The sequence below is a fragment of the Thalassophryne amazonica genome, chromosome 10 (genome assembly GCF_902500255.1).
Source record: "Thalassophryne amazonica chromosome 10, fThaAma1.1, whole genome shotgun sequence".
Lineage (NCBI taxonomy): Eukaryota > Metazoa > Chordata > Actinopteri > Batrachoidiformes > Batrachoididae > Thalassophryne > Thalassophryne amazonica.
In genome coordinates, this window is record NC_047112.1 from 116907502 (window position 1) to 116927225 (window position 19724).

Genomic DNA, 19724 nt, shown 5'->3' on the forward strand with positions numbered 1-19724 from the left:
AGAGCAGGTGGGAAAATTTGAAAACGCTCTGGGTTGTAAAATTGTGGTGTTTTTCAGAGCCGAAGGGGAGAGAAAGCTGACAAAATTCCAGACAGGAATACCGGCGCAGCAGAAAACTCTTTTCGTTTTTCTGTTTAATAATCATTTTTACGGAATCATCGATTTAAAGAGATTTTTGGGAGTGAAATATGTATGTAAGTTTTGCTTTGAGGGGTACAATAACCACGCCTCCCATAATTGTCCGTCATATTGTAAAATTTGTGAATCCACGCAGTGTTATGAGAAAAATAACCCTGTATTCTGCAGCGAATGTAACAAGGAGTGTCGCTCTCCCACCTGTTACAGCCTGCATAAACAGCCGAAGTATCGTCCTTCCGCCGGTAAGTTCGTTAATGTGTGTGATAACAGAAAAAAATGCTCTCGATGTAAACGTGAGTATTACATAGCGTTTTCTAAAAACAGCGCTCCGCACGTGTGTAAGCAGAAGAGGTGTCATATATGCGGCGAGGCTCTCCAGGAGCCGAGCGAGGGTCACCTCTGCTATATGACCCCGCTCAAAGCTGAAGAGACGCATTCAGAGAAATATGTTTTTTATGATTTTGAAACGTATGTCGATAATAACGGGGAACACGTACCGTTTTACGTCAGCGCTGTAACAAAGACGGGTGATTTTTGGAGCGCATGGGGGACAGACTGCGTAGCCCGCTTCTTTAAACATTTTAGAACGAGAAAATTCAAAGAATACGTGTTCATCGCTCACAACTCAAAAGGTTTTGACGGCTATTTGCTTCTAAAGTATTTAGTCCAGCAGGGCGTAACCCCCGCTGTGATTATGACTGGGAGTAAACTATTACTCATGACAGACGCCGCCTTTAAACAGAAATATATAGATTCGTTATCTTTCCTTACAATGCGCTTATCTCAGATGCCTAAAGCCCTGGGGATCCGGCTGAAAGACGAAATCATCCGCAAAGGTTACTTTCCGCACCTGTTCAGTTCAGAAAAAAATCTGAACTATGTCGGTCCGTACCCTGACTCAGCGGCTTACGGGGTCGCAAATATGTCAGAGGGAGAAAGAGAGGAATTTAACGCGTGGTACGTGCGGAAAAAAAAACGCAATTTTCGATTTTAAAGCCGAGGCCGTTATGTATTGTGATAACGACACAAAAATCTTGGCTGCAGCCTGCTCCAAATTTATGTCTGAATTCATCGCTGAAACACGCGTGGATCCTTTTACCTGCGTTACAATCGCCTCGGCGTGTATGAAAGTCTTCCAAACTAACTTTCTTGCTCCAAAAACGCTGGCGATCCCCTCCGCCGACAATTATAGAACGAGGCATAAAAAATATTCGGACGTGGCCGTGCAATGGTTAGAATGGGTTGCTGAGACGCAAAACATTATCATCGATCATGCTCTAAACAGGGGCGAGAAAAAAATAGGAGGTTATTATGTTGATGGGTATGCTCAGATTGACGGCCGGATAAAAGTGTGGGAGTTTCTCGGATGTTTTTACCACGGGTGTGCAAGGTGTTTTACACAGCATGAAATAAACCCTCTCACAAACACCTCATTTGGAGAGCTCCACGCAGCGTGTCAGAAAAAAATAGCCTTTCTGCGGGCTATGCCGGGCGTCACCCTCAACGTAATTTGGGAGCATCAATGGCTTGAAATGAGGCTGAGGGATGAGAGCGTTCGGTGTTTCCTCGCCCGCAGGGGGTTACCGCCGCCCCTCGAACCTCGCGACGCTTTATACGGCGGTCGGACTTGCGCGGCCCGTCTGAGGTACACGGCTGAGCAAGATGAGACGGTCTATTACGTCGACGTGACCTCGCTGTATCCTTACGTTAACGTAAATTTCACATATCCCACGGGGCATCCGGAAATTATAGAGAGAAATTTCAGAGACCCCAGGACTTATTTCGGGCTCATCAAAGCCATCGTGTACCCGCCCCAGGGGCTAAAATTCCCCGTCCTCCCACACAGAACTCCTCACGGTAAACTGGTGTTTACTCTGTGTCGCACCTGCGCTGATGAAAATAATCAAGCTGCAGCGTGCACACACAGTCAGCAGCAGAGAGCTCTGTCTGGGACTTGGACGACCCCGGAATTCCACAAAGCTCTGGATACAGGCTATGCTGTAGCTAAGATTTTTGAAGTCTGGCATTTTGAGGAAAAAAGTGATAAAATCTTTGAGGGGTACATAAACACCTTCTTAAAACACAAGCAGGAAGCCTCTGGTTTCCCTCCCGAATTTGATAAAGACTCCGAGAGCAGAGAAAAATACATCACGGACTACTGGCTGAATCAGAAGATTCGTTTAGACCCAGAAAAAATCAGTCACAATCCGGCAAAACGTCAGATGGCTAAGATCTGCCTCAACTCCTTCTGGGGGAAATTCGCCCAGAGGGCAAATCTGACGCAGACCGCGCTCGTTAAAAATGCTGACGATCTGTTCAGGTATCTGTTTTCTGAAGAGTACGAGGTCACATATCTAACATTCCTCAGCAGTCAGGCGGCTATGGTTCAATGGAGGTACGGCCCGCGGCACGTCAGCCGACCGGGTAAAACCGTCAATATTTTCATCGCGGCGTTTACAACGGCGTACGCGCGTTTGACCTTGTACGGTTTTATGGAGGCTGTGGCAAATCCTGACAGGATTCTGTATTATGATACCGATAGCCTGATTTACGTTTGTAGGCGGGGTGAAACCCCGCTGCCTACCGGTAATTATCTGGGGCAGCTCACCGACGAGTTGAACGGCGATGTCATCACAGAGTTTGCAGCGGCGGGACCTAAAAGTTACGCATATAAAACCGCACGAGGTAAAACGGTCATGCGTGTGAAGGGGATCACTCAAACCCACGAAAGCTGTCAGAAAATAAACTTTGACAGCGTCAAAGATCTGGTCGAGGGTTATATAAAAGATCCCGCCCTCGCTGCATCTATCATAACGCCGCAGCAGGGAATTAAACGTCATAAAAGCAGTTTCAGTTTGACAAACGTGTCATTTCAAAAATCCTTCAGGGTGGTGTATGACAAGCGGCGTCTTTTAAAGGACGGGGAAACCGAACCGTTCGGATTTTGAAACATGTCTCACTCTGGAAATACGGTGGAGATTGACCCCAGACTTCAGCTCCCATTCTCCTGTCTCATCGTTGGACCGAGTGGTTCGGGAAAGACTGTGTTTGTGAAAACATTGCTGGAAAATTGTAGCCACGCTATGAGACATGTGCCTGACAACATTGTATGGCTGTATACGTCTGAACAACCTCTGTATTCTGAACTGAAGAATAAAAATATTAAATTTGTAAGAGGACTCCCTGACTCATTTCTGGACGACAGCCTTTTCCCTGAAGGTCAGAGCCATCTGGTTATTTTGGACGATCTCATCTTTCAAGCAACGGATCATCCTGAAGTTGTAAGAATTTTCACCCAGTACAGACATCACCGGAATATGAGCGTCATCATGATCACACAGAACGTGTTTCATAAAGGGAAATACAGTCGAACCATCAGTTTGAATTGTAATTATATGGTGCTGTTTAAAAATCCCAGAGACAAGTTACAGATGAACATTCTGGCTCAGCAAATGTTTCCCGGCAGAAAACAATTTTTTTTGGAGGCACTTGATGATGCTACGAGCGTACCTTACGGGTATTTATTACTGGATTGCACGCAGGAGTGTCCAGATCAGTTCAGACTGAGATCGGGATTACTCCCGCACGAGTGGCCCACAGTTTATTTACAGAAAGATAAACGGATATGAGCTCTCTTTTAAAAAGGAACGCCCCCGCTCTTAAAGCGCTAATCAGAGCCGGGGCGAGGGAGCGTCACCACAGCCTGAAGACCTGCAGGGCGGAGCTTCTGAAAACTTTATCCGAGATCGCTTTGAATATATTAAAGGGGAATATCGCCTTGAGCGACTCTCAATTCCGGGCCTTGAAAAAACGAAAAAGAGTTTTACGTCTTCTGGCCGACAGAAAAACCAGTTATAAAAAGAAGCGGGGAGCGCTGATTCAGACGGGCGGCTTTCTCCTGCCTCTGCTCGCCGCGGCCCTGCCCGTTATAACGAGTCTAATAGTACCCAGAGGATAATGGCGTTCAAAGCGGCGCAAAAGATGTTTTTACTCACTCCACAGCAGATGCTTCAACTCAGTCATTCCGTTCCGCCGAGCGGAAATAACATCAGACAAACGGCGGAAAATGATTTAGACTCGCGAATGCGAGGTATACTGGAAGAACGTACTCACTCTCCTTATGAAAAAATTAAAAAGTATGAGGCTCTGCTGCAGCGCTATTTAACCCTGATCAAGCAGGGGGAACTCGAATCACGCGTTTCACCCCCGCAAGAGACTCGCGTCGCTAAGCAACCTGAGGAGGAGGGGGTGGAGGAGGAGGAGGAGGAGGATGAGACTGTCACAGAGGTCCTGAAGAATATCCCCTCCAGAGAGCGTAGAAACGCTGAATATATTATGAGGAAATTATCGAAGGGTGATACGCGCTGGAGTCCGTCGGGGGAATTTATTTACAAGGGGAAAGTCGTGAGGGGGTCTCACGCCATAGATCTTATGAAACATCTCGGATCCTCGTTCAAGAAATCGAGCCCTCCTACAGGCTGGGTGAAGTTCCTCAATATTTTACAGGAGCGGAACATCCCGGTGGCGTGCGTATCAAACCCGCAAGCCCGCGAGCAGCTTCAGAAGCTTAAAAAAGGCCGGAGCAGCTCGCCGGATGAATCCCTTCTTTTAACCGATTCGCCGGCCAGGAAGAAACTTAAGAAAAAAAAAAGACTTCCAACGCTGGGAAGGTTTCTCACCATAAAAGGAGGGTATCGAATTAAAAACTGACTGGATATTATGATCAAGATTCTTTAAAATACATCGCAGTCAGTCACGTTTTTGTATATTGTTACTAATAAAACACAGACTGAAACTCATCTCCGGCCTTCATCACTTTTATTCGGTATACGGTTTAAAAAACAACTTTCAACACTTCTCTACTTAATAACAACGATGCAAAAACATTAAAGGTATGATCGGGGGTGCATTTTCTACACATTCGGAACATTTTTCACAAAAAACACATAAAAAAAAATCAAAGGTCAAAGGTCAAAGCTTCTTTCTACGTTTAAAAACGGGGGTTTACATCATGCAAACGCGATAAAACTTTAAAGGTATGATCGGAAGGCCGCTCTCACACATCCACCCCGTTTTCAGGCGAAAAAAAACATAAAAAAAATTTAGGATCAAAGATTAACACTTCTTTCTGTACTTAATAACAATGTTTTAAAGCGTGCAAACGCGATAAAACTTTAAAGGTATGTTCGGAAGGCCGCTCTCACACATCCACCCCGTTTTCAGGCGAAAAAAAACACATAAAAAAAATCAAAGGTCAAAGGTCAAAGCTTCTTTCTACGTTTAAAAACGGAGGCTTACATTATGCAAACGCGTTAAAACTTTAAAGGTATGATCATTTATAGCGTTAATCGCAGAAATGATGTAGGGGTTAATTTCTTCCGATTCTCGTTCAGCCGCTAAATTGTTAAGAGCCTCATTTAACGGTGTTAAACGAACACGGCTTAAAAGTCTCTCTCCGGACTCGATGTTATTTTGAGGCGGCGAATTTAACGCCTCGGGTAATGGACCATCTGCTCCAGGAGCGCTCCCCGCTGAGTCGATTATTGAAGCGTTTAAATCCAATACACGTCCGAAGTTATTTTCCCGATGTGAATTCTCTCCTTCCATCTTTTAAAATCTGTAGCAGGAAGAATCTACCTCAAGAAATTCAGTTAATATACCTCTTCAAAATGAATTCTCCCGTTCCATCGGAATAAGAGAAAAAATAAAAAAATAAAAACAGACTACACATTTTCAAGAAAGTTGCGTGATGAGGTTAATCCCAGCTCAGAATATCTTCGAGCCTTGCGTCTCTGTGGAAAATAGACGGTCTCCCTCCACCGCGTGCTGAAAAAAGAGAAAATCGTTAGTTATTAAATATTTAAAATAAATAAATACATAAACTCCGACTCCTTACCGTGTACATCCGCGGATCGTTTTACGGGTCTCTCCCACTGACCCGCTTCTCCATGGGCTGTGACAGAAAAAATCGGGTTATTCCAGAGTTTTAATCGTGATTTAATCTCGATCGCTGTACTTACATCTGCGTGGTGAAGTCGGGGCTTCCAGCCTTCGAACTTCTTCAGGGGGCTCTGACTTGATTTCTAGAATTAACATAAATAAATGAATACAAAGCATCACCCTCGCAAGCGGATATTCTGTACTATTTCAAATATATTACCGAGGACGGGTCCGAACGCGCTCTGGACCGTCTGCGTGGTTTTGTCTAAAAAAAAAAAAAAAAAAAACAGTTTCAGACGGCGTGCATCATTTAAAAACACTCATTTCTATCAAAACAGATTACTTAAATCACTTACCCTGAAAGCTGATGCGGTTTTCGCACTCTGCTCGAAGACAAGAAAACTTAATTAAACAACATGGTTTTCCAGGATTTTTTCCGCAAATTTATTCTATTTTATACCCATAGCTGGGGGTCCAGGCATCTTCACTCTTCACCGGTCGTAGTGGAAATGCTCGCTGACTCGTTCCCAGGGACGTAAGTGATAAGGAGCATTGTTTATTGTTCGGGCTCGGGGCAGCATCTCCGCTCAGCGGGTGTCCCGCGCCCCATGATCGATCGGCTAATATCTTAAAAGAAAACATCATCTGGCGTGAGTGATAAGGAGCATTGTTTATTGTTCTTCGGGTTCATCACCTCGGGGCAGCATCTCCGCTCAGCGGGTGTCCCGCCACACACACACACACACACACACACACACACACACACACACACACACACACACACACACACACACACACACACACACACACGCACTCACACAGACACAGCGTCTGCAACAGGTTTTACAGCCGTGGGGTCATGTTTCCGCGAGCGGCTCTATGCGTGGGTATTTGACCGTCTTGCTGCAAAGACTTACAGCCGAGAGAGACGGGTATTTGTTCCCCTTCTTTAATTTACGAATTAAAAAACAGAAAAGGAAACGTAATAATTTAAGAATTAAAGATATTAAAGGGTCATTAAATAATAGACAGTGATTTATGTTTAATTATTTCAGAATTAGTTAATTCTTTAATACATTAAAAAGATCTAGGTATTTTTAATCGTTCTTTAATTCATGAAATAAAATGACATTAAAATATTAGACCCTGGGTGGGAGGGGAGGTATGGCTTGGAGGCGGTGCTTGGCCGGGGTTAGGGGAGGAGCTTGGGGGTGGGGCTAGGGGAGGAGCCAGGGGCGGAACTAGGGGAGGAGCTGGGGGCGGGGCTTAGGGGCGGGGCATACTGACGTCATCGACTCTGATTGGATGTGACGTCATAAGGGGCGGGGGCTCGGAGGCGGGATCAGGGGCGGGGTTTAGGGGCGGGGCATAATGACGTCATCGATTATGATTGGCTGTGACGTCATAAGGGGCGGGGCTTGGAGGCGGGACTAGGGGAGGGGCTTAGGGGCGGGACATAGTGACGTCATCGATTCTGATTGGCTATGACGTCATAGAGGGGGCGGGGCTTAGTGACGTGGCCGATTTTGATTGGCAGCTGTCACTTTTTTGACGAAAGGTGGGTCAGTTTTCTCTCTGACACTTTATACTTTTGTTTTTCTCTCACATTCTGGAGGAAAACTTCATAGTCCTCTTGGAAATCAAATCTGAAAACAAAGTAATCCATAGCATTATGGATGTCATTATCATTGTTTGGATGGCTCAGCTGATGGAGGACTTCCTGTTGCTGGAGTACTTCAAGCGTGAAGTACTGAGGTTCTTCTATGAAGGTGTGCTTTTGAGCCCTCACCCATTCAAGACCAGCTTCTACGCCCTTGACAATGTCTGTAACATGTACAATATCCAACTTCAGCACAATGGAAATCAAAATGGACTTGGTTTACAGAAGGTGTAACTGAATTCTGGTCATCCTGTGTGAATACATATTTAGACGCTGTGATTTATTTGGGTCATCTCATATCGGTTAAGTGTAATTTTGCCTGTTTCTGAAGAGACAAAACTGAAACACGAATTGTTCTGTAATCACATGCAAACTGTTGTGTGTCTCCTGTCTCTGTCCCCAGGTGGTGCACTGCGGCGCTGATTGGACACACCTGCACCTCATCTGCTCACCAGCATAAAAGCTCTGTTTCCTCACTGCTTCATTGCCAGATACTCAGTGTTCCTACCTGGTAACCTGGCTCCTCTGTCTCCGTATAGAGTTCTTGTTATTTCCTGACAGCATTGTTCATTCTGCGTTCCTACGCAACTATTTCTGTAAATTCTCTCAGGGACTTACACATTGCCTCTGGACAATTTTTGACCTTGTTTTTGCAGCAGCTTGTTACTGTATGTTTGTGTGCAGCTGCACGTTCACTCACCTCTCTGTCCTCTGTCTCTCAGTGACTCCACACCGTCCACAGCTCTGCAGGTAAGAGAGAAAAGAAGGACTACTGATTCACTTTGCCCTGTGAGTCACAGTGCCCTGGTTCCCCCTATTACTTTATCCTTTTAGAAAGAAGTTTTGTTCAGAAGACTTACTTTATCCTTCTTAGAAAGACAGTTTTTTTTTTCCAAAAAGAGTTTTGAGTATGGAGAAAATAACAGTACTGTCGGAATCTTTAGGTGTATAATTCCAGAGCAGCGGCTGGACTGCTGGTGACCGGAAACAAAAGTAAAGAACAGTAACTGAAGTACAAGGGACGTGACAAAGAGCCACTGTAAAAGGAAAAAAAACAACAAAAAAAAAAACAGAATTGTTTGGAGGTGCAGAGAAACACTCTCTTGGTAAACAAAGAAGTCATTGAAGGCAGTGTGTTGGACAGGAGACGTGTGACACAGCAACCTCCCAGAGTGGACATGAGACTAGTGTGTTTTAAACATACATCAGCATGTGTTCACACAAACACGTGAGCTTGTGAGATGGTTGTAAAATAAGCTGGAAGCTCCCAGGCAAGATGAGGAGAAATGAAGGGAGGGGGCCCCAGCTACACACACACCTTTTTTTACATGCATACATCACTTATTGTATACACACACACACACATATATATATATATATGAGAAGAGGATACAGCTTCTTTTCCTACAGTAAGAAGCTGTACTGATGAATAACTATATATGAAAGTTGGCTGCTTTGACTTTTCAGAAAGTAGAAACGTTGAGGATTGGACTGTCAAAAGTGTATCTTTCAACAAATAAATAATTAATAGCAAAGTAATGACAAATTGGTGAAATAAATTTAGATGGTGATGAACTTTTAGCCCCTTGATCATATTGAAAGTCAGGGAGACAGTGACTCGTGGTAACACAACACACTCGGCTGCAACAAGCATATATTGATAAGGAAAGCAACACAATTAGAGATGAATTTAAAACTGAGGCATATTACAAAAAAATTTAAATCTAGCTAAAGAGGAATTTCCTTTACTACCCCGGGAGAAACTTATACAAGATGTGTGAAATCTCAACGCTTTAATAAGAAAATCAGAAGCTTGGTGCACAAATCCAGTAACTGTAATAAAGTTCCCTCTGCTTCAGGCTTTGGGGTCCCAGAGGGCAGGTCAAATTAAAGGGGTCATAGTTGCTTGTTTAGGTGACAACCATTCAACAGGAGAACGGTAAATTAAACATCACACCAAGTCCTCAGCCAAAGCCAGGACTGAAACTAACATACAATCATCACAGAATACCAAAAAGTTAAACAATTAATAGTATTAATAATAAAAAACAAAGGACAGAGGTGCTAATGTGGTTCAAGGTGTGTGTGTGGGGGGGTACTAAACTAATAAAAAGAGCAGCAGGTCACGCCCTCCACTCTGACAGCTCACGTGACAAAAGAACTGGCAGGACAGCGCCCTCTGCTGGGAGCAGGAAACACAGCAGAAATTGTTAAACAGGCCTGCGTGGGAAAACGAATCCTGAACTGTGCCCTGAAGAGTCCAGTGACAGTGATGAATAATTTAATTAATTTAAAGCCTGATTGTTGCAGCTGCTGATCTGTAACTGTGTCATGCGATGATGTGTGTGACAGTTTTAAAGTTCTCCGTCCCTGGATTTTGCTTTATTATTGACTAATTCAACCCTTGACAAGCTTTTCTTTCTCCAATCATCACCTCCAAATCAAAGGCAAGCTGTACAACTTCCTCTTTTTTCCAATTGCAGCCTGATGTGCACATCCGAGTGCAGGTCCGAGTCTGAGCAATGTGTGAAAAACGAAACGGTCGGGCTTTTAAGAGCAGCTGACTGAGAAAATCAGCAATGGGGTCAGCGCCGCCGTTCGGCATAAGCAGACTACGCAGCCTGCGTGGGGCACCAACCATGTTGCACTAGTTTGCAGGGCCTCCAATTGACTGAAAAATGTGTTAATTATTACATTTCAAAATCAATATGAATTATTTATGAATAGGCCCATCGTTTTTGTCTTTAAATGTTGTATAGGCCCCTAACCCATTACTTAATTGGGGCAAATTAACAGTTTTTTTTGCCTAATATAAAGCCCCCATCGACCCCCGCCCCGATTCCCTGTAATGGTACAGCCTTGTTTGCGTCTTTCTGTTCGCTGTGTCGCCTAACCAGCGTTGCCAGATGTGACGATTTCCAGTCCAATAAATGCTCAAAAATGCATGGAGGCACTAAATCCTGCGCAATTTGAACTGATTTTTAAAATGTGTGTGGCAATTTTAAACAAAAAACTCGTCCAGTGCCATATTTTTACCCTAAACAAACCAACTGGATGGGAAAACACCGGGTTGACAGTTTGTTCCTGTCTTTGGATGACCTGATCAGTGATTTTACTGCCAGGAAAGCTCACCATGCACTTTTGTAAAGCCTTCTTCTTTATTTATGAGCAGAATTATTTTTGTTCATCAGCCATTGTTTGGAACCTGCGGTTGATTTGATTTTATTTTTTTTAATTGTAAAGCCGTCTTTATTTATTTGCATAATTATATTTGCTCATTGTTTATTTGGAATCTACAGTGTTTTTTTATTTAATTTAATTCTAATGCTGCTGTTAAAGTTATTAGTTATACATTATAAATGGTGCTGCTGTTCTTTACTGTTATTGGCCTTACTTATTATAACATTGTAAATGTTCACTGCTATGTGTATTTAATATGAATTTTAATAAATAGTAACGGTTTGAGTAGAACTTTTGTGTGGGGGGGCCCCTCCCTGACCAGTTATGCTTAGGGCCTCCAAAACCTTAGCAGCGGCCCTGAATGGGGTTGGTGGATCTTGACAAAGCTATTCAGACATGCTTATTTAGGTGAAAAATAGCATTTTCCAAAGTATTTTTGAAAAATTTAATTTGGTTGCCATGGAAATGAGCTATGCTGAAAAAGGGGCTAAATTAGCCATTGTGGCCACTCAGATGGTCGCATTTTCAGCACTTTTCATGTGCAAATTAGAAAAAGATTTCCTAGACCTACACATGAATGGTACACATCCCTGAAATGTGCATGCTGTATATTTTCAAATGAGGTGCAACATACATACATGCCCGTAAAGTGAAAAGAAAATATTTGCGTTTTATAACGTGACCTCTATTTAAAATATTGTCAATTTTCCTTACGCAACTGCCAGTGTTAGGACCATGGTAGGCAATTTCGCTAACATACGAGGTCTGTCCAAAAAGTAACGGACCTTTTTATTTTTTTCAAAAACTATATGGATTTGAATCACGTGTGATTGCATCAGCCAAGCTTGAACCTTTGTGCGCATGTGTGAGTTTTTTCACGCCTGTCGGTTGCGTCATTCGCCTGTGAGCAGGCTTTGTGTGAGCACTGGTCCACCCCCCTCGTCGGATGTTTATTGCGAATAAATGTCTGAATGATTTGGAGCTTTGCTGCATCAAATTTTTCCAGAAACTGTGAGACAGCCAGGTGGACACCATTCACTAAATTCAGATGGCTTTCAGGGTCGATTTTTATGGGGATCACACAGATTGAGGAGTGTTACAGCCGGTTTAAAGACCGCCCACAGCGGCTGAGAGCGCGGCGCACTCCGAGCGGCGATCGACAGGCTCAAACGACCAGATCATTTCCAAACTGGACGCTGTGTTGATCCGGGACATCATCTGACTACCACAGAAATAGCAGAAGACGTGGACGTCAAGACTTTTTCAGCACATTCCACTGTTACAGGAGTTTTTGTCATGGAAAAAGGAGCAGAGGAATGCGCCACTGTGCCGCGAATGGCGCGGGACAAAACCACAGGAATTTGCACGTCAGGACGGAGCCGCATGGTGCAAAGCAACGCCATGATGAAGCCTCACAGGACATGTTCTGGCATGTCCAGCTAATCCACAATTTCTCGGATAGTCACACGGCTGAAAAGCCACCGAAAGCCGTCCTGTGAGACCAACACGGAGGTGGTCCCAGTGAGTACTGATTCTTGTGAAGGGAGTCCCCAAGTTAAAACTTATGAAAACATGCCTCAGATCCACTGTAAACAATAAGAGCTTAAGCATTGAGTTGAGGAGAGCAAAAGCACTGAGTGTGGACTCATTTGTTGACCAGTTTGCCAGAAATCACCAAAACCACAGTATACAGTTGTTGTAGTAGCAGAGCAGTCGGTGTATCTGTAACTTTGGACTGAGAAAGTGAACCAAGGCTGCACTTAACACTTACTTTCAGTATCAATTGATCTGCTGATCAAGTCAGTACAGTTTGTAATTTTTTTTTTTTTTTGTCAAATCTATTATTTTGAATCATTGACTTTGGTTACAACAGTTAATCACTAGTTTTGTGAAAATAAAAATAAATAAATAATAATAAAAATAAGATTTTAAATTTGTTCTTTTTGCCAGGCTCCCTCAGTAAAACTGGTCTTGAACCACCACTGGGAGAAAGTCACTTTCAAATTAAAAGCGCTCATGCAGCAGCTTTGCAGTGATTCCGTCCAGTTTTCTGATTTATTTTTATTTTTCTTTGCCTTCTTCCCACTGACGTGTTCTGCACAGGATGTGCGTTTGTGTGCAGGTGTTGATTCAGAAGGCAGAATAATACACCGTTGGTGCGCTCTGAAACACATCTGTTTGGTGTCATGAATCAAACCTCCAGCTCTTTAAAAATGCAAAAGTAACCTGTGTGTCTGCATTTGCTCCTGACTACCTGTGAATCATGACATTATGTCCAGCATGTGTGGGACATGTGACTCGCACACTGGCACTCGTTGAAAAATTTCAGCATGCCCAAAATGTTTTGAAGAGCTTATTAGGACGTACATCAGTGTGTTTCAACTTGCTCTTAACTTATATAAAAAAAAAACTTACCCATAACTTACTGGACTTCTGCCAGCTTTTTTTTTTTTTTTTTTTAAATACGGTTGGCATACGCTGACTAAATCAAGGTGTGACAGGGCCTTTTGTTAGGTGATACTGAGTGCCAGTCTGCGCCTCACTTTCAAATTTGAGTGTGATTGGGGCATGTTTGATTAAGATGTAAAATTTACTTTAAATGGCCACAAAATCTGTAATCTGGATCAGATCCAGATCAAACTTTCAGTCGATAAAGGAAACCAGCCTACATACTGCTCTCAAACATGAAGTAAATTGGATCTTTTTTTGAAAGTTTGTCCAGTGTTAAGATGGGATTCGTCCAGACTTGGCCCTTGAAAATTGAATCCGTTCTTACCTATCAGGATATGAATCTTCAGTAAAAATTTCATAACGATGTATGAAAAATTGTGGCCTCCAGGCTGTTCAGACAGAGATAATACCTGCTTAAACCTTGATGCAGAGAGTGACGGTGCCATTAACCCTCTGGAGGGCAGAGCTGTTTTTGAGATTTGACTGTGCTTTTAGTAGTTCCCATTTGAACGTATTGTCATGGCCATGTGTCGCATATTATTGTCCTTTTAATAATAAATAGATAGATTAAAAACAATTTTCATGGCAATTTTGTGTTTATATAATTTTTTTTTCATTTCAGAAAGCAGGAGGAACCCATCCATGGATACAGTGGCAGCTGAGAATGAAAAGCAGATGTCCTGCAGGAAGACTCTTGATGGAGACTTGGACACGGATAAATGTACGTCCATCACTGCTTCTCAAACCGTCCCCACTGGGTCAGTGGTGTCAAGTGAAATGACCTCTGCCCCAGTGAAAGTCACACCTGCCAGTCAGGACCACCAGCCCATCTCGTGTGCAGCCACAGTCTCAGGTCCTCAAACATCTTCATCTTCCCTCATGGTGATACATAAGGTTGTCCCCTCAATAGGACTAGTGAGCACCAGTGGACCACCAGAGGGAACCAAACCACTGAGCGAGAGGACTTCTCTGAACCCAACCGCAGGAAGGACTCTGGTGATAACTGTACCCGCAGCAGCACCTGCACAGCTTGTAGCTGCAGTCCCTCGACAACCGCAAGCTGCTTCTACAAAGCTCTCAACAAACATAAGCATTCCACCAGGTGAGCTCACTGTTCATGACTTCTGCCTGTCTGTCGGTGGACAAAATATCAAGCAAAGATGGATTTTTGTTGTGTAAGTAGGTTTTGATCCAGATACTATAAAAAGAAAAGCTTTAGAGCTGGATAGTTTGCTCCATTATGAGGTTTCTAGTATCATCATGACCTCACTCGGAAGATTTTGATAAAACACAAATTCACTAAATGTTTGCAAATCAAACATGAACGTCTCTTGACAAACCATGAGAGGGACTTCTGCTCAGTGATGGAAGTTACAGAATGACTCCAAATGAGCGGCCCAGGTGTGAGAAGTAAATCTGTAAATGAAGCAGGAAGTGATTAATTACATTTATAAATGTGTTTTTATTGAGGTTCTAACAGACAATGCATCTATTTCAGTTCAATGCAATTGTAGAACCATATTTTTTCCAACAAAGAGAGTGCAGCAGGTCACATCAAACAGAAATCATAAAATTTAGAGGGGGGGTATACAAAGCAAGACTGACACAGATCTAGGCTGGCATTATGATGACCATAATACATTTCCCATGTGGTCAGTTAAATAAGACACAGTTCAGTCTGTCTGGGTCCCCCAAGGTGTTCCCAAGCCATCCGAGAGATGTAGTCCCTCCAGCGTGTTCTGGCTCTTCCCCGGGGCCTCCTCCCAATGGGACGTGCCCGGAACACCTCTCCAGCGAGGCGTCCAGGGGGCATCTGGAAAAGATGCCCGAGCCACCTCAACTGACTTCTTTCGACATGGAGGAGCAGCGGCTCGACTCTGAGCTCCTCACCCTATCTCTAAGGGAGCGCCCAGCCACCCTGTGGAGGAAACTCATCTCGGCCGGTTGTACTTGCGATCTTGTTCTTTCGGTCATGAGCCAAATCTCATGACCATAGGTGAGGATCGGAACGTAGATCGATCGGTAAATTGAGAGCTGTACCTCGATTTACCGATCAAGCTTTGTCTTAATGTCTGGATTCACCCATTCATGTAAAAGTTTGGGCCCCCCTGATGATTTCCATGATTTTCTTTTATAAATCTGTCATGCCCCGCCCAGTTCCAGGCTTCAGCCCTTATTTTCCCTCTTTATTTGGTTCTGCTCCTTTTGCCCCAGCCTTGTTTTATTAATTGCTATTTTCATCATGTTTGTTTTATGTTGTTTTTGCTTTGGCACTTTGTTTCTTTTATACTTCAGCCATGTTCCGTTCTATCAGTCTGTGTTTTTATGGTTTATCATTTAGTTATTGTTTGCCTATTTTTGCTGTTCTCATTTCTGTTATGTAGTGCTGTTATGCCAGGTTTTGTTATCACTTAGTTTTTTTTTATATAGTTTTGTCTGTCTGTTCTGGCTTAGTTTTGTCAGTGTTTTAATTTCCTATTCTGTTTATCATGTTCTGGTATGCTTTTCAGCCCTGTTCAAGTTTAGATTCCTGTTCATGTTTTTCTTTGTATGATCTCTAGTTGTCATGTCCAGTTTCATTGTTATCACAGTCTCTTTCTGATCACTGCACTCATGTCTCGCACCTGCACTTTGTCATCACTGTTGGCCACGCCCCATTCATCTGTCATTTAATTGCCCATTTGTCACTGCCTTTCTGCATCTCTTTTGCCTCTTGTCACCTGGCCACGCCCCCTTCCAGGCCCTTCCTCCTCCACATGCACCTCATTATCTTATTTAAACTGCTTCAGTTCACTTCCTCCCTGCTCGTTTGTTGAGTTCACTCACTTACCAGCACTTTGTCTCGTCCTGTTTTGCAAAGCCGTGTTTTTGACTCAGCTCTGTGTACCTGATCCTGCCTTTTGCCTTAGCCCTGACAACTCTGTTTGCTCGTGTACTGACCCTGCTTGTTTTTGACCACGTCCTCTGTCTTGTCCCTGCCTGGTACTTTTGCTCCGCGGACTGCCTTCCTGTTACTGAACCCAGGCCTGAATTAAACCATCCTTTACGCATACGTCCTGTGGTGAGCCTGCATTTGTGTCCAGCCTCTGTCTGTGTCTCGCCTCCGCTCAGTCCTGTCAGAACAAACGAGCCAGACATGGACGCAGCGGGCTCGAACCCCGTCAACAGGAACCAGGACGCCGACGCCATCAAAAGGATTTTTGATGACATTCAATTTTTCTTTGTTTCCGCGACTGCTACTCTCCGAAGGAGAAATTTGATTTTTCTAGAGCAGGCATGGGAACTTGTGGAAGCAGATGTTTGACTTTATGAGCTCTTCCCTGATCTGCAGGACCTGGACGTAATTTTTTCTGGCCAAAGACTTCCCGACTGGATAAAACATCCAGAGGCCCACCTGTATTCTCAACACCTGTCCTCTGATGACGACGCTGAGTGGAGCGACTGTGATGAAGATGACGATGATGATTCTTCAGAGCAGTTTGCAGTCCAGGACACGGTAAATGTGTTATTTAAGATACAGGACCTATTTTTTTTTTTGAATATCAGGACAATCTGAGTCCACAGAACCGACGTCGCGTTCTGTCGGCCCTTGATCAGCTTTTACAAGCCGAGTCAGACGTGGTCCGCTCTTTTCCAGAACTGAAGAACATAAAATCTCATTTTAAGCAGGGCCAAGTTCCTCCATGCATCGAGGATCCAATTGATTTTTTTTTTTTTTTTTTTTTTTCACCGCTGCCTGTTCAACCACACCGCAGTACATAACAATTTCGGATGCAGCCTAGTGCGCATCAGTGCAAAAACCGGCCGCACCATCTCAGCCGGAGAAACCGGGATCACAGCCACGCTCAGCACCCATTCTGGCCCCTTCACGGGCACAACCTAAGCCTGGGCCGTGTAAGACTCATGTGGATTCCACGGGCCGAAGCGGAGCCAGTCTCCACCGTTTTGACGCCATCAGCGCGTTGGCACCAGGAAGCCCCAACCGTGCTCACGCCTTGGACTTCCTCATGCCTGACTTCTCAGCATCTCCCTGAACTGACAACGGCTGTTCCAAGCCTACCACCTGTACCAGCCCTTCGTAAGCCTCGTGCACCTGTGCCACGAAAGACCGCGCGCACTGCACCAGCGGCTGAGCCAGTCTCCATGCTAGCGGCACCTGCGGCTGAACCAGTCTCCGCACCTGCGGCTGTACCAGTCTCCCCGTGCCAGCAGCACCTGCGACCGGACCAGTCTCTGACCACACTGCTTCTGCGGCACCAGCCGCCGGACCGGCCTCAGTGCACGCCGCGCCGCAGCCAGTTTCGACGCCTGACGGTGCGTCGGTCGTATGCACACTGTCTGATCCTTCCTCTCCGGAGCCTCCTCGTCCTGATCCAGCTTTACTGTCGGCTCAGAAGACAACGTCCGAGGACACAAACCGAGGGATGGTTAGTGACTTCATTTGAACTCTGTTCTTTACGGGTTTACTTTGTGCTTTCATGTGCCTCAGTATATTGTCTGTTCAAAGCCCCACGCCCACTTCTGGGGTGGGCCATGAATGACCATGACACACAATGTTTGAAGGTCTTGACTTGGATGCAGGATAAAATAATTTTGTTCCTTGGGATCTCCCCAGGGTTTGGTTGCGGGTTCCTGGAAATAAATTCCACCCAGCGTCTAAGTCCTCTCTCTGGTCCCTGAATACATTCAGCACTCTGAGAAAGCACAGGTTTTTCTAGTTGGTTCTTTTGTTGGTCTGGTTTTGGTTATTGTGTTCTGTCTGCATTTTTGTTCATTTATGTGGGTTCTTTGCTTTTTATGGTTTTTGTTCAAATACATTTATTCAGCATATGAGTGTTTTCTGTCTCTTTAGTCACTTTCTTAGGGTATTATGCATATACCTGAATATCATGTTATGGATTCTTACGTTGGTTTGATTTGGTCAGTACCTGGGATGTGGATGCACTTTGGTTTTCTTTTGATGGGCTGTTCGGCTTAGCTCTTCTCCTTTTTGCCCAGTGGCTTCTCCATACTGTGGGACTCCTCCTTGGGAGGTTGGTTTCTTCACACCACTGTTTTGGAGTAATTTGTCCTAAATCTGGCCCAGATTGTTTCTCTGGCACCGCTCTGGGGGTCGGTTTGTCCCATAGTCGAGTCCCTGTTACTTCCCAGGTCCGCCCTCCTGACCCGGTAGTTAATCACGACCCAGTTGTATGTCATGTGCCCAGGCCCTGTGTTGAGCAGCATGGTCGCTCTCCTGAGCCGCCTGGAGGTCTCTTTCCTACCATGGTTATGCACTATTTCGGATCCCACGGCCACCTGCCAGGTTTTTGTTGTTTGGGTTTCCCCCCTGCCTGTTTTTCTGGGGTCTGTTGTTGGTCATCCTTGGGGCCTCCTGTTTTTTGGGCCCTGTTATGGCTCTCCTGCCTCGGTTTGCCCACCGTCCTGGGCCCCCGGCCGCCCACCCGGTGTCGGGTCATTTTTTGGGCGGGTGCCCTAGGGCAGGGGGGAGGGGTACTGTCATGCCCCGCCCCGTTCCAGGCTTCAGCCCTTATTTTCCCTCTTTATTTGGTTCTGCTCCTTTTGCCCCAACCTTGTTTTATTAATTGCTATTTTCATCATGTTTATTTTATGTTCTGTTTTTGCTTTGGCACTTTCTTTGTTTCTTTTATACTTCAGCCATGTTCCGTTCTAGTTTTGTTCTATCAGTCTGTGTTTTTATGGTTTATCATTTAGTTATTGTTTGCCTATTTTTGCTGTTCTCATTTCTGTTATGTAGTGCTGTTATGCCAGGTTTTGTTATCACTTAGTTTGTTTTTTATATATATAGTTTTGTCTGTCTGCCCTGGCTTAGTTTTGTCAGTGTCTTAATTTCCTATTATTCTGTTTATCATGTTCTGGTATGCTTTTCAGCCCTGTTCAAGTTTAGATTCCTGTTCATGTTTTTCTTTGTACAACCCCTGGCAAAAATTATGGAATCACCAGCCTCAGAGGATGTTCATTCAGTTGTTTAATTTTGTACAAAAAAAGCAGATCACAGACATGACACAAAACTAAAGTCATTTCAAATGGCAACTTTCTGGCTTTAAGAAACACTATAAGAAATCAAAAAAAGATTGTGGCAGTCAGTAACGGTTACTTTTTTAGACCAAGCAGAGGAAGAAAATATGGAATCACTCAATTCTGAGGAATAAATTATGGAATCACCCTGTAAATTTTCATCCACAAAACTAACACCTGCATCAAATCAGATCTGCTCGTTAGTCTGCATCTAAAAAGGAGTGAACACACCTTGGAGAGCTGTTGCACCAAGTGGACTGACATGAATCATGGCTCCAACATGAGAGATGTCAATTGAAACAAAGGAGAGGATTAT

The 19724-nt window shown here is 44.3% G+C and overlaps 1 protein-coding gene across 1 annotated transcript in view; it reads left to right on the plus strand.

Annotated features, from left to right (window-relative positions):
• The first annotated feature begins 7750 nt into the window (after positions 1 to 7750).
• LOC117518196 (transcription initiation factor TFIID subunit 4-like) overlaps positions 7751 to 19724 on the plus strand; it is a 204765-nt gene continuing 192791 nt past the window's right edge. Inside the window, exons 1-4 of the mRNA XM_034179253.1 lie at positions 7751 to 7911; positions 8142 to 8249; positions 8481 to 8488; positions 13992 to 14471. Coding sequence (XP_034035144.1) covers positions 7751 to 7911; positions 8142 to 8249; positions 8481 to 8488; positions 13992 to 14471 — 757 coding nt within the window. The remainder of the gene's footprint in view (positions 7912 to 8141; positions 8250 to 8480; positions 8489 to 13991; positions 14472 to 19724) is intronic.